Below are 15,202 nucleotides of genomic sequence, written 5' to 3'. Positions count from 1 at the left end.
GTTAGCTTTGTCATCTGGTGTGACGACCAAATTTCCCAGCGTGTCTTGCAGGGGTCCCACATTACGCGGTACCTTCTTCTTGCCCCCTATGTATTTAAAAAAGGACTTCTTGTTGTCCTTGATCTGGGTAGCTAGTCCCAGTTCCATCTCCGCCTTGGCCTTCCTGACTGCTCCCTTGCATCCCCGAGCAACCTCAGTATAGTCCTCCCTGGTGATGCCCCTCCCGTCCATTGGATGTACGCCTCCCTTTTAGCTAGGAGACATGGGTACATCCAAAATAGTGTGGTATGGAGACATGGTGTGGGTACATCCAAAATAGTAACTTGGATTACTTCCTGCTTCTAAAGCTAGGCCCTGTAAGTGTCATTTTTAAATTAAATATACAAAATAACTGTTGGCCAATAATCTGCTGACTTGCACAATGTTGAGCACTATATTTGAGTTTCACATTTTCTAACCTGTAGGCCAGCTGCTTGGTCACATGTTAGCTACTCTTAACCACAATTTTTTCTCTCCTTCTTTGAATGTAGAGTCATCCATCTTGGCTAAAAAGAAGGGGAAAAATACCCTAAAAGGTTTTCCTGCGCATTATTGGCATGCCACTTTAGTCTCGTTTGGAGCTTGGTCCATGAAGGGCATAATTCACTTATCAAGGTTCTCAGATTCCCCATTTTTTATTCTTAGAGGCTAGGGATTGTAATTACACATAACCCAGTATAAATTTGTGCATTTGCTTATCATTGGTTCAATCTATGCATCTTACTTAGACTAACCTGCAAAGATTGAATTGATTCAGCCTCGGGCTTTTTGACTGTCTATACTTAACAATAGTGATCATGGGTTGGTCACAGGAGTTCAAAAGGAAGAGAAGAAGGTGGTGCACTTCTTTAGTTCTTTGGATTTACAAATAGAAACCTCCCAAAACTGCGAGCAGTATGCTTTTATTTTTCACTTTTAGGCATATTAACATAACCTTTATTAACATGGACGTGATTACTTGCACATGCCATTGCATTCATAAAGGCTAGGGACAGAAGTTACAAATAAACCAGCTTAAGTCATCAGAAACTGGTTTAAATCTGTAACAGAACATAAATTCAGTGTACGTAAGCCAGTTTCAAAATGGCTGAAACTGGTTTAAGATAAACTTGGTTGAATGTAGTATCAGGCTTAACTGATTTGGGTTAAACTGGTTTATGAAACTTCTGTTCCAGACCCCTCCCTGATTCAAGTTAAATCACTGTCCTCCAGCATCCCAGCATGCTTTCCAGCCCTGGGCTGGGTTGTGCTGTCAGCTGCAGCAGAGAAGGGTGGGGGCTTGGAGGCTGGGGTCAGGGAGGGAGGTTAAACACTCCTTTCTCTTGCTCAAACTTATTCCTGGCTGTGACTGTGGACTACTAATCCCAGAGGCACCTGGAAGCAGCCCTTGCCTATGCCTGGAAGCAGGAAGGGTCCTGCTGCTGTGAGTCTGGACTGCAAATCTCAGAGACCTCAGGGGCACCAGGAAGAGGAAGCAAACACACAACTCATGCTGGCTACATGCCAGAGAGCTGTGTTCTAGCAGCCCCTGGCTTCTGGCCTGAGCCACTGCAGACATGTGTCTGCATTTTCTGAATCAAAAGTAAATGTGTGTCCAGTTGTTTCTCAGTTTAATCTCTGAAGTTTAGACTAACCTGCAAAGACTGAATCGATTCAGACTCAGGCTTTTTGACTGTCTGTACTTAGCCTTAAGGTTTAATGATTTGACCAACTACAGGAAAGGATAGTTCGTGTAAACAGAAGCACGGTGGAGGAGAAAAGGGTGTAAACGCTTACACCTTCAGCTTTGCTCCATGTAACTGCAGAGACTCAATTGAACTGACTTTATTGCAAGGTGGATTTAAATTATGATAATTTAACTGTTTTAAATTCATCATCCGAGAAGCTCCCTTTTGCATTAACTTCAAAACATCCTGTTGTGGATTATACCTGGAGTCCATAGAGATGCACAAGATACAAGGAGGTGCAAGAAGCCACATTCCTGCCTCCAGTGCAGAGGCATGCTCCATCTAGCATCCCATAAATTCAAGACATCTCAAAAGAGAAGAGCTACAGTCACAGCAGTGCAGAGTTGTCCGGGCAAGTACATTTTCAGGAGTGCTGCAAGCAGATCCATCCCTGGCAGGGAGAAAATCAGGGCAAGTGCTCCAAGCCCTGCACTTTGGGGGGCCCCACAGAGCTGGGTGGAGAGACCACGGGTCCTCCCGTGTTTGGTGCTGTCTGCCACATTTGAGGTGTAGCCCACCCACCCACCCTGTGTGTTGGATGTTTCTTTCACTGTGTTCTGGCTGGAAATCCCAGCCGCCACCCTCCTTCCACATCTGGTGTGCCACAATGTTCATTTACCTGCGTAAGTGTGCCGTGGGATGGGAGAGGGGGCCCCACACAGGCTGATTTGCCTTGGGCTCCGCACCCTGTTAGAGTCATCTCTGGCTGCAAGGGCTTGTTTTTCTTGCATGACTGGGAGTTTCAGTTAGTATTGTCTCAAGCTCTATCACTTGGTACTATGACTTCACACTACCTGCTTTGTGGGTTATTGGCAAAAATCAGCAACGAGCTTAGAGTTTCTCACAGTCAAAAAAAGGTTTTACAGGAACTCTCTCCTATAATCTTGCTGCACTTAGGTGATTAGGTCAGCATTAATGGAAGCGTAATTATTAAAGAAATACTGTGTGGAGAACCTATGTTTTGTCTGGGCAGATATGAATGATTTGAAAATCTTAAATAAGAGAAATTATAGAATCCTTCACAGAGCATTAGAAAATAGGTATTGGCTCAGACTGAAGAGAGTCCTTGTTTATCTCTAATTTCTGTAATTTCCTTTCAGTATCTCTAATACAAAAATGACATAAAATAATAACAGGTTTACTGAATAAAACATAACCTTAGACTTTCTCTAAGGAGAATCCATCACTAGGTGTGTTTTTTTTTCTGACTGCATACAGAACTTGAAAGCAAGCTTGTGTGACCTTCGTTAGACAGATGTTAATGGCTTATCAGCTCAAGGACCTATTGTTCTCAAAACATCTGGCTCATCCCAAAACAATAAATGGCATCAATGTGTGTAATATAATTCCCTATAAAAATGCATGGAAACCTTGATGTAAAATATCATACTCTTTTGGGAGAGGGAGAAAAAAGGAATAATTGAGGTCTTTGTAATTGGTTATTCAAAATAAATGTGTAAGGAGCTATTTTAAGGCAAATAGGCTGAAAAAAATGTTTTTCAAACAATGTCAAAAGATTTCATAGTATATTACATTATAAACAATATACAGGCAGTATTATAAGCAGTCTAGTACTTCATAATAATCAGTGATAGCTCTTGAAGTATATGCTGATTGTTTTGTGGTTGAGATTATTTATATTACAAGGTACAGTAACAAAATTACCTTTCAATTATTTATCTTACAAAATAGCTCCATAATGGAGCACGCAACGAAATGTTGTGAAAAAGAATGCTTGTGTATGATGGTGACTTCTTTTTACAGAGTGCATGATTAAGACTTGAGAAAATACGCTGCTTGAATCTTCTTTTTACTTATTTATGAAAACTGGAGAAATGCTGAATATGTACCGTTATGTGTGTGATTGAAAACAGTGGTATACTAGGCATAATCACCACAGTGCTTTCATAATCAATGCAATATATGTGAACATGTCTTTGCTGTCACACAATCTGTAATTTGCATATGCCAGATCTTCCTTTGTGCACATAGATCAAGACCATACTTACCTGAATCCAAGATAACGTTTAATTTTAGAGAGATTCTATATGTGGAAAATTTATTTGTTGTAATTTCTATGTACAGAATCATATATTGGAGGGTCATCTTAAATTCATGTTCCCAACTGCTGCAGCGGGGCAAGCAGTGGCAAGAGGCGGGTGTGGGGGGTGGGGGGCAGGTAGCAGAGGCCTGACCCCTGCCTTTTGCCTCCTGCCCCCTGCACAATGAATGCATGCCCCTGACCCCTGTCCCGCCACCTGCTCCCACTCCCACCGGTCCCTGCCCTGGCTGTTGCCTCTGTTCCCCTCTACCTTTTCCCATCCCACCCATCTCCCTCCACAACTTACCTTCTAGCTCTGGCTCCACTCTAACCCAGGCCACGGAGCACATAGTCACTCTGGCCAGGCAGTAGTGGTTGCAGCAGCAGCAACTCTGGCCTCAGTGCTGGAGTTGGCTTTGGAGCTGCTTTCACCATCACCACTGGTGTGTGGCTGAACAAGGACCAGAGTAGCTCTGTGCCCTGGGCTAGAGTGGGGCCAGAGTTGGGGTCATAGTTGGAGGGTAAGCAGCAGTGGATGGGGTTGGGTGGATAGGTGGGGTGGGACAGAGTGCAACAGAGGGTAGGTGGTGGGTGGAGGCAGCATCTCTGAGTCCCACCATGGATTGGGGCCAGAGTTGAAGATGCAGCAGCTACCTGGCTCCCCAGCTAGTACTCAAATCCAAAGCAAGGGGCCTCCCTACCATATTAAATAAGGAAAATAACCTTATCTTGGATTCAAGTAAATACAGTATTTACACTTGCAGATATGTATGGAATTATTTGCCTTGGGTAGATAAATGATTGAATGTATTAATATTAGAAGCATAACTAGGAAAGCCTTTAAAATGTTGGTGCTACATACAACTTATTTTATGCACTTCATCCATTAAGCATAACTATGAACATCCCAGCAGTTTTATTGGATTGGAGCCCAGGATAGGCACACTTCATTTCACCTGATTAAACTGAAGTAGCTGTGGTGTTAAAAGCAAACTCATGGAAGCATGTAGCAGTTTGTGACATGACAATGAGACTTGCTCTTTAGTGAACAGGGATACTCTTAAAATGTCCAGATTAATTAGTCCAACTTATTTTAGCAGACTTAGACTGTCCAGGAATCTCTGCTGGTTTCTTTTTATTAGCAAGCTGGGAAGAAGATCTGGTTATGAACATTAGTGAAATAAAATGTCTTGCTGTATACAGGTGCCTGCCACAAAAGTTACACAAAACTTCTTGATTTTTTTGCACAGATTCCTTACAGGGATCAATAGATGGTGTGTTTATCTTTGAAGATCTTGCCATCAAAGACAGTAAAACAATACAGCCATACGATGCTATTGTTGTTGAACAATGGACTGTTTTGGAGGTAAGTCTGTAGTTTACTATTCTTTTATTTCCACCCTCACTATATTTTCCTAAATCACAAGCCAACAAAATGGTGAAGCAATCTCTGTTATACTGTGTTTCTCTCTACTTCAGCAATAACACATAGGTTACTGAAGTAAAGGAAAGAGGGTCTGACAACATAATGATATGGCAAATTAACCACAAGTTGTGTATATACGCTTATATTTTGACATCCTCACAATGTCTTCCTGGTGTTGTGTATTGTAGGTGTCACTTAAATTATATGGCAGAGTTTGATGGGGAGTGGTAAGGGATAGAGCTCAGGACCTTCTGTTCCAAAAATATTGGCCACTATTAGAAAAAGAAAATCTCCATTAGTTGTCAGGGCAACATAATCGCATCTATCACTCTGGTGATAGTACCAAAGAAAGAATCACTTTAGATAGATATGAGTACAATACGCACACACACAAACTAGTCATTAGCTTCCCAATGACCCCTTTTGGCCAACATAAGAGGCACCGTTAAATTTTCAATAGACCTGTCTCTTTGGTCAGAAGTTTCAGTGTTTGCAGATTAATGGAGAAGAATTGCGGGGGTGGGGGGAATGCAGAAAGAAACAACCATATGGTATATTGGCTAATTAACAATGCCAAGGGAAATAGATTCTTTCATAAATTTCAAAGATTTTCAGGTTTAGGAGGGACCTCAGCAGATCGTTGAGTCCAACCCCCTGCCCTGGGCAGGAAAGAGTGCTGGGGTCAGATGACCTCAGCCAGATGTTTGTCCAGTCTCTTCTTAAAGACCTCCAAGGTAGGGGAGAGCACAACCCCCCTTGGAAGCCCAATCCAGATTCTGGTAATCATTACCGTAAAGAAGTTCTTGCTAATGTATAGTCTAAATCTGCTCTCTGTCTGTTTGTGGCTGTTGTTTCTAGTTACTCCAAGGGATGCCTTGGTAAACAGAGGATCTCCTATTCCTTGCTCCCCCCCCGACAAATTTGTAGACAGCCACCAAATCCCCTCTCAGCCTTCTCTTACGGAGGCTGAGGAGGTCTAGGTCCCTCAACTTCTCCTCATAGGACCTATCCTGCAGGCCTCTAATCATACAAGAGAATACAGTACTCCAGCTGCAGCCTACCAGTGCCACACAGAGAGGAAGTATCACCTCCCTAGACCTGTTCGTGATGCACCTATTAATGCATGATAGAGTGCGGTTAGCTCTAATGATCATTTTGTCACATTGTCAACTCACGTTCATCTTTAAGTCAACTATGACTCCGAGATCCCTTTCTGCTGCTGTGCTGCTTAGAAAGTTTCTCCCAATCTGTATGTGTGTTGGTGATTCCTTCTCCCTAGGTGTAGTACTCTGCACTTTTCCTTATTAAACTGCATCCTATTTTGTTCTGCCCACTTTTCCAGCTTGTCCAAATCCACCTGAATCCACCTTGTTCAAATCACTGCAGATGTTGAACAGCACTGGCCTGAGGACCAAGCCCTGGGGAACACCACTGCCCACATCCTTCCAGGTTGATACCGACCCATCCACCACCACTCTCTGGGTGCATCCTATTAGCCAATTTGCCACCCACCTGACTGTGTAATCAGCTAAGTCACAACCGCTCAGTTTTTTTATGAGAATGGGATGTGACACTATATCAAAGGCTTTTTAAAAATCCAAGTATATGATATCTACCTCCACTCCTGTATGTAAGCAGTTTGTGACCTGGTCGTAAAAAGAAACAAGGTTTGTCAGGTGGGATCAACCTGCTGTGAATCCATGCTGGTTGCCCTTCAGCATTACGTTTCCTGTTGGACTCTCACAAATATATTTCTTAATAATTTTTTCAAAGGTTTTCCCAGGAATAGAGGTGAGACTAACCAGTCTATAGTTACCCGGATCCTCCTTCTTCCCCTTTTTGAAAATGGGGACCACATTGGCCCTTTTCCAGTCCACTGGGACCAGCCCTGAGTGTGATGAGCGCTCAGTGGTTTGTCAGTGGTTCTTCTATTTCACCGGCCAATTCCTTTAGCACCCTTGGATGAAGATCACCTGGGCCTGCTGACTTGAACACATCAAGCCCTATCAAGTTCCCTTTCACTAGGTCAGCACTAACTTTTGGTGCCCCCCCATGCCTGTCTGCACTCCAGTTTGGTAATATGTCTTTGGATCAGGCCAATAGGTTCAGGTCTTCAGCTGCAGGCAAACATTTTTACAGCTAGGTAAAACAATCCAACTGAAATGAGTTTAAATTGTTATTATATCTAAAGGAAAAGATCCCATGGAACATGCATTTTTATTATCACCCACTATTTTAATTTCACCAGTGCTGTTGCTATTTCAGTCGGCACCAAAAAATCTGTCCCCTAAAGGTGATGACTAGGCCTCCAGTTTGATGTAAAATCAATAGCATGTAAAATCTGGAATGAGGCTCGAGTAAAGCATGGTTGGCCAAAAAGTTTCCATTAGCAAAATATGTTGAGTCATCACTAGTTTAAATATCTAAAATTCCAGCAAACCAAAGGTTAAAGTCTGCTAAATTTTAGCAGTTCTCAGGGGGTGATATTGTGGATTAGTAAAATAAAATGGCTTTATGGTAATAACAAACGATTGGGTGTTGTGCTTACCAGGTAGAGAAGGTTCCTCTTGTGGTTAAATATGTTTGAATGTGTGTCTTATGTTCAGTTTCAATTCAGTAGGCTAAGATCTGTTAGGTTTTTAAGGCTAAATGTAGCAACAAACTAGAGCCTGTGAAGGAATCTCAAAGACATTGCATCTAAAGGAGGACTTATATCCCTGTTGTGTACAGCCTTCCAGATACTCATAGGGTGTGCAGCTTCAGATGTCTTTGAAGAGGCGGCAGTTTATGATGTCTTGTAGAGTGAGGAGGTGAGAACAGGCCAGGGTCCAGCCTTCTTGCTAGTACTGCATGTACTAGCCAATGTGGTCCTTGCATTTGGAGATGTAAGAAATGCAACTATAGCTCCCACATCCTTATCTTTCCTGACCTGCTCTGTGTTGCTTCCCCATGGAGAAGTTAGTTACAGTTCAGCCTTTCTGTGCTTTAGGAATCTGTTTTAGCAGCAAATTACATCATTACTTTTTTACTATCTTGAATTTTTTACCCTACACAACTTTCTATTAAGTAAGTTGGGATATAACCATAACAAACTGCAAAGCCTTTTGCACCCCTGACAATGTCTTCTTTTAATTTTCATAAATATTGTCTGTTTCAGAGGCTAAATGCTAGCCATCTTAGAAGAAATGATACATTTCTCGATCATTTCCATAAGAAACTTGGGAACTTCTGCTTTTTGCTTCAAAATATAGACCTTCTAAATATTTCACCTTTCCTTTATTAGTGTTGCTATATTATATTTACACATGTGTAGTGTGTGTTTTGGGTAAACTACAGCAAATACGTTTGTTTTTTATTGATTATATTAGGTGATAGTTTATCCTGATGGACAGCTCAGACTTGCTTGTCCTCATTGATTGCAACATGAAAACTCCCCTCCCCTTTTCTGCCCAGTCTACCTAGAGCTTCTGAGAAGTGAAAATTGGAAGTGGCTTCTGAGGGAGTAGAAAGAATTCAAGAGAGTGAAAAAAAATTAGCAAGCATTGAAGACATTGCAGTCCTGGGGGTCAGTGAGCTGAAATGGCTGACCTAAAAACCTGACAGTCACATCACTACTCAAGTTGTACTGCTGTTTCCTCTCTCACATATTTACTTTGTAATCTTCTGTCAACCTTAACAGTTCTTCAGACAGTGTCTTTGGGATGGACTTTCCCAACCTTAAGTGGATTGTTCCATCCAGTCTTTTGAATACTAAAAGTTTGCATACGTGTTGGTGAAAACATTTCTGGTGCTAACTAAGCATCTGCAACAAATACTCCTTCACAGGCAAAGTAGTTTGGGTTCTTGGCATAGAGCATTAGTCTAGATGTAGATGGCTAACCAGGCATAATTACAGAAATGAACTGTTAAAATCCACACTGTTCATATATCAGTAACATGTACCACAGACCGGCTGAACCAAATTAATTTCCATCAGTCATAATCTGGATTTGATTTAGATTTGAATTGGGGACTTATTGGTTTATATAACTCAGGTGTCCAGAGCAGGTGATCATGCAGTGTAATTTGAGATTTAGGGTGGTCTCAGTGCTGTGTGGCAACACTGCCCTTTTGTGCTTGTGTTTATTCCCAGAAACGTTTGAATCCCAAACAGTTCCATTAGACTGAAAATTGCAGCTGGCCCTGGGATCTGCCTGTGAAATCAGCCAGCCACCTCCTCAAGTTATGTAGACTTCTAGGGCATGTAGGTGAAACGAGAGACATGTGCATGCCACTTTAAAACGGGTTAAATGTTTTTGCACCACTTTAATGGTGTTGGTGAGTGCACATGTCGGCAGCGTATTGCACATTAATTCCAGCTGCTGTGGCACATTCAGCGGCATAATATGCCTTAAATGACTTTGGGGTGCAGGAAACTAAAACACCTCCAAGGAGTTTTAGTTTGTTGCCCTACAGCCATGGAGTGAAGCACTGGGGTCCGTGCGACTCAGGGACTGTGCAGGCAGGCCATGCAAGCAGCATGGCAGCAGCCCAAGAAGGCAGGCTCCATTGAAGGAAAAAAGGAGAAAAGCTGTGAGCCTTATCTTTCCCCCCCACCCTCCAGAGCCTGCCTGCCTGCCTGAGCTGCGCAGGAACCTGGTCCTTCCCTCCATTGCTGCGGTGTCCCCTGGAACTGCCTGAGCCAGGTGCCTGTGGGTGGGTGCCAGCTTGGGGGGGCCTGTTGCTGCTGCAGAAGGAAGTACCAGTGCCTCCCCTCCTCCGCAGCCCAGGGACCGCTCCACCCACCGGCAGCTCAGTCTCCTCTTCCTACTGCTGGAGAGGCAGGTAAGACATGGGTGGAGACACAACATGGGGGTTTACTTCATCCTAAATTGAAGCACTTTTTAAAAATCCACCACCTCAGCTTGGGGCCCCTGTTTTGGTTACACATGCCCTGAGTCATAACAGTGAGACCTGTCTTTGCAAAGGGCCCCTTTTAGCTAGAGGAACAGGAGAGATGGTTTATCTGACTGCCCTTCCTCTCAAATTTAAGTATGTACTTGGGTGTTTCAAAGGAGGAGGTAGAACAGGGGCATAAATAGGTGAAGTGATTAAATCAATGGAAGAGATAGTAATAGGACGCAAGAATCCTAATCCCTGGAACAGTATCTTTTCCATATGTCTCCTAGTTAGATATCCTTAGGATTCACCTTTGCAGTCTCTGGGAAATGAAGTGGGAGAAGAAGAAATTGAAAGACTTGGAAAGAGAAAGGTTCAAAGATGTTGGAAGAGCTCACTGAAGCTGAGTAAATCTGTTGTGAAGCCCAATAAGTCCTTTGCCTCTACTACAAATACTTCGAAGAAGCATCACCAGAGATTTTCATAGTAATGAAGTGTCTGATAAATCTAGACATTCGTATCAGAGATGTAGGCTCATCTCTGGACCATTATGCTAAATTAATTGTTTCCAGAAATTCATTCTATTAGAACATATCTGTCTCAGACCAGGCAGATGGCCAGCCACAAATTAATGAATAGACTTCCATTTTGAATTTACATTGGACCTGCTTATCTTGATCGATCTTCAGAATTGTTGAGACAGAATCTAAACTAAATGCAAATGTCAGACTATTTCCTGAACAAGCTATCACATTTGCTGGGTTTTTGTGCATCTTCTGTTAATGAAAACTGGTTTATTAAATTTGTTAATTTTATTGTTCTCCAGTTAACCCCCCCATCATTACAATAATTACCTGAAAAAATCCAAAAAGGCTATATATATGTGCCATCTGTAATACAATAAATAATAAATAAAAACATAGGAGAACTTATTTAGAGTAAACGAAAAGCTAAATTTTTCCATTAAGCATAAGGGCCAATGAGAGGAATTGGCATGACTCTTAAAAGAGAGTTTTGCCTGTCTTAATTGCTATTAAACAACAGCATTCCTTCCAAGTTTAATAGCGAAAACAAGCTGAATACTGCAATGCACTTAGTATGTGTGTAAAATGTCAGTTTGTAGAGGATGTAAAGCTTGCAGCTGTCACAGTATGTGGTCCCGCCAAGCAACAGACAGGATGTCATAGCTTTGAGTTATGTAACTCTTTCCTCTCCAACAAAAAAACAACGGTGGCATCTTTTCAAATGACTAGAGGATTCTTAATGACAGAATACTTCCTATGAGCCTACCACTTTAACCCTAAAAATGTCAGGCCGCATTATTTCCACTACTGCCTGTGAGTTCTAGCATTAAAACTTCTTTGATGGTTTTAATGTTGCTTGTGTAGGTAAATGTGAGTAGACAGCTCTGATTAACCAAAGACTAGATAGTTTTCCTTCTTTCCAACTCTGATCTGTCACCTTCTCTCTCCCCTATCCACAAGATAAAACATGCTGTCAAAATTAACAAGTGTTCCTTTAAAATGAGCACTATAAAATATTTAAAATATTTGTACCTTTTTATTACTAATGAGTAATATTCCATCAAGATATTTTCCATGACTTGGAGAGAGATATTATTGCTGTGCACATTCAACTCTTGCTTCAGTCCTTTTTTGCTACTTTTCATCTCCAAATGTGTTGACATGAACTAGACTGTCAGTTTCCAAATGAATTGTGAAGTAGTTGTTTGTCTGGTAGAATGGAAACAATAATGGCATCAATCGTAGGTGTGGTAAACATTCATAGGTGGTGCTTATATCAAGAGACAAAATTGTTTCTCTCTGCTAATACTAGGTGACATATTGTTTTAATTCCATGTTCTTTATGGAGATTTCTCTGGAGATCTTGTTTTGATTTGGCTTTAAATCTGATGTAGGTCAGAAGTTTAATAAGTTTGGTGGGCTTGATCTCGTCACTTTGCAACACTTGGCAGCCTCTGGTCACAAAAGAGATGTGTGCCCATAACAGCAAAAAGGGTAAAGGTAATGAGTATGGAAATCAGTACTGTGAAAAGTGAAAGGCTCTCTACTCCACATGAAAGAGCTGCCGAGTAACTAAAATATTGAGGGATTGCCATTATTACTCCTTTATTATATAGACGGAGCTGAACAGCTTAGGGGGGGATGTTTTTACAAGTTTTTTATTTGTTTGCTTTGTATCACTGGTTTCTTACCTTATGAAACACCTTGAATACCATACTTAGGGGGATACCATATGCAGTGTTTCTCCAAAAATTAGACATTCAAAATTGAGGTGCTTGGTTTAAGTGGGGAAGCTGACCTCCATGCTGGAATGGAGACATGGGGGCACTATGATGGCTACCGGGGCAGTGCTGCCTGTTCTTCCTTTCCCAGGCCTCATTTAGGAAGGGTAGAGTCTGCTGCTCAGGTCACTCTGTCCTTGCCAGCTTTGCAAGTCAAGCTTTAACCCCAGAACAGCCACTACCAATTCAGTAGGAATCAGCAGCAGGCATTCAGAAGGAATCCATGACTATGCATACTAGTGAATTAGTGAAAATGCTTTGTGGAGAATGGTAGCTGCAAAGGGTCTGTTCTGTGGTTCAATAGCTTGTCTAAAAAGAGATGGAGATGATACATTTCATATGCATAGGGTCATCAGCAAGAGAGGCTTTTTTATTCAACCTTTGTTAAAAGAAAAGTGGATTTCACCTAGCATGAATTGCATTGGGAAAGCTGTGTGCAGAAAATTGTAATAGGGTTATAGTCATGGTCCAAGGATTATTCAAGGAGTAAGCTTTTTTTGATAGTATCTTTTATTGGATCAGCTGTTAGTTGGGAGAGATTCTAGGCAAGACTTCAGGCACACAGTGCCCTTCCTTAGGTCTGGAAAAGAAGCAGAGACAGCCTAAGTTGACAGATAACACAGTAACTTTTGATACATTCCATTAAGTAAATGAAAATACTTTCTTAAAGTAGAAGAGAGCTAAAGTTGAGGAGTAAAGAGAAGTTATCAGGAGCATCTACAAAACAAGTGAAGGGTAGTTTGACTAGTTGCCCTAATCATATAAAAATATGATCATTGAAATGGGAGGAGGATTGTTATTACCTGTGAAGTACAGCAAGTTTAGCGGAGAGAGCCGGTAAATAGTAATAGGCCATAAAACTGCACAACACATAGCTCCTTTAATTAAAATGCCCACAGTGTCTTGTGTATTCAGCATCCTGAATCTCAAAATGGTGGCAGGGGCACTAACTAAAGCTCATTGAACAACCTTTTTGAAATGTGGGATGCTGAACATATGAGACCCTGCAGCATGCTGGAGCATCCTGATGAAAATGATCAGTCAAGTCTGCTCTGGCGATTCTAATTAGAACATGTTGGACATGTGTAAAAGTGCCAGTTGTCCCTGTATTGTCCATGGTTTTTCCTGTCTAGTCAAGTTATAAATTTTTGTTCCCAGACCTGTCTTCTGAAGGTGTTTTGTAGATTTCCCTTCTATACAAGGGTTGTGACTTCAGAAATAGAATGGTTGTTCTGTGAAAAGTGTTCTCCCACTGATGATTGCTTGTTCCTGTCCTTAATCACTTTTCTGGGGTGGAATAGTTTAGTTTTACCTCCTTGATGGCAGTGGTGCACTAGATGAAGTACACCACAATTTCTGATAGACGTGTATGATTTTGATTGTTTTATTGTGAGGTGTGTTGATTGTGGTGGCAGTGGAGATGTGTTGGCAGGTTTTGCAATTGCATTTGTTTAAACAGCGAAGGTGTCCCTACACATGCCCCTGCTTCTTGGGTGTATTATATCAACATGAGTATTTGAACAGTACCATAACTAAGGGAGGGTACCCAGGGCAGCAGTCCCCTGCACCACCTTTGCAGGGGGAGTTCAGAAATAGTCACCGGTACAGCTGACAGCTGGCCAGGGTTTGGATATGCTCTGTTAAGCCTCTGCGCTTGAACAGTCCTAATGAGTAGTGTAACTACGGACAGGAGGGGCACTCACCCATGGTGCCAAGTTCAGAGGCGCACCAGAATCACCACCCCCACCACCACAGAGTCCATACTCTGGCAGCATACCAATGCCGGAAACTCCAAAACAGTTCCCAGGTGGCTGCTGCTGTTCAGCTGAGGACTGCTTAGGAGTTCCTGGCATGGGTATGACTGTTGGGCCTCCCTCCCCAACCTGCCCCACATGTACGCAATTTCCTGCAGTGTTGTTCCTAGGTCCGAACTCTGCTTGCTGTGCCACTGGTCCTAATACTTGTGCAGGTGTCATGGTTATGAAGTGGGATCGGTATTCACAAAACCCATTGAGAAGAATCGGCTTGATGGACATAGCATTTTACTCTTGACTTATACCCAGAAACAAAAATAGTTGAACAGCACACACAGGTTTTGAGCCTGTGGTATTTGGGCATACCTATAGGTGTGTAGTTTTGTCGATGGGGAGTGGAGTGAGTGGTTGAGTTTTCCTAATATGTTTTGTGGATCTTCGAATCCAGTAGTTCTCACAAAACTAATTGTGATCTCAGCTAAATTGTCATAGATAGCATAGTGCTGAAGAGAAGTCTTGTGTAATACCAGTGCTTTATGGCTTTCTCAAAATCTCATATGTTTACACATGTGCAAAATTTTCACATATCCAAAACTGAGCAAAGGCCTTCCTATGGTTTTGTGTAGTTACTTGCAGGGGTCCTAATCCTGTATGTGATTGTATATAGCAGGGGTGGGCAAAATGCAGTGGATGTGGCCTGCCAGGCCATTCTATCTGGCCCACAGGGCCCCCCAAAAATTTAGAAAATTAATATTAACCTGCCCTGAGCTGCCTGTCATGCGGCCCTCTAACTTGCTGAAACTCAGTAAGTGGCCCTCTGCCCAAAATAATTGCCCGCCCTTGGTATATAGAGAACCTTCAGGTCTGCTGGAAATCATGAGGACTGTGTCTAGAGGCAGCAGTCTACTCATGCTGATTAGTTAGCCAGACCTGGCACTACTTTACAAAGCCAGCAATCCACACTGGGTCCATCAGTACCAATTAACAAGATTCTATACAATAGGTTGAAAGGAAGAGCTCATTACTAGAGCA

The 15,202-nt window shown here is 42.2% G+C and overlaps 1 protein-coding gene across 4 annotated transcripts in view; it reads left to right on the top strand.

Annotated features, from left to right (window-relative positions):
- Window positions 1–15,202, top strand: part of RFTN1 (raftlin, lipid raft linker 1) — a 143,902-nt gene that overhangs the window by 113,369 nt on the left and 15,331 nt on the right. For all 4 annotated transcript variants that reach the window (XM_019535647.1, XM_019535656.1, XM_019535631.1 and 1 more), the window contains exon 7: window positions 5,058–5,173. In XM_019535647.1, the coding sequence (XP_019391192.1) occupies window positions 5,058–5,173 (116 nt within the window). The remainder of the gene's footprint in view (window positions 1–5,057; window positions 5,174–15,202) is intronic.

This window comes from Crocodylus porosus, unplaced genomic scaffold (genome assembly GCF_001723895.1).
Source record: "Crocodylus porosus isolate Cpor-Errol unplaced genomic scaffold, CroPor_comp1, whole genome shotgun sequence".
Taxonomy (NCBI): domain Eukaryota; kingdom Metazoa; phylum Chordata; order Crocodylia; family Crocodylidae; genus Crocodylus; species Crocodylus porosus.
This window is presented reverse-complemented; position numbering and strand designations above follow the sequence as displayed.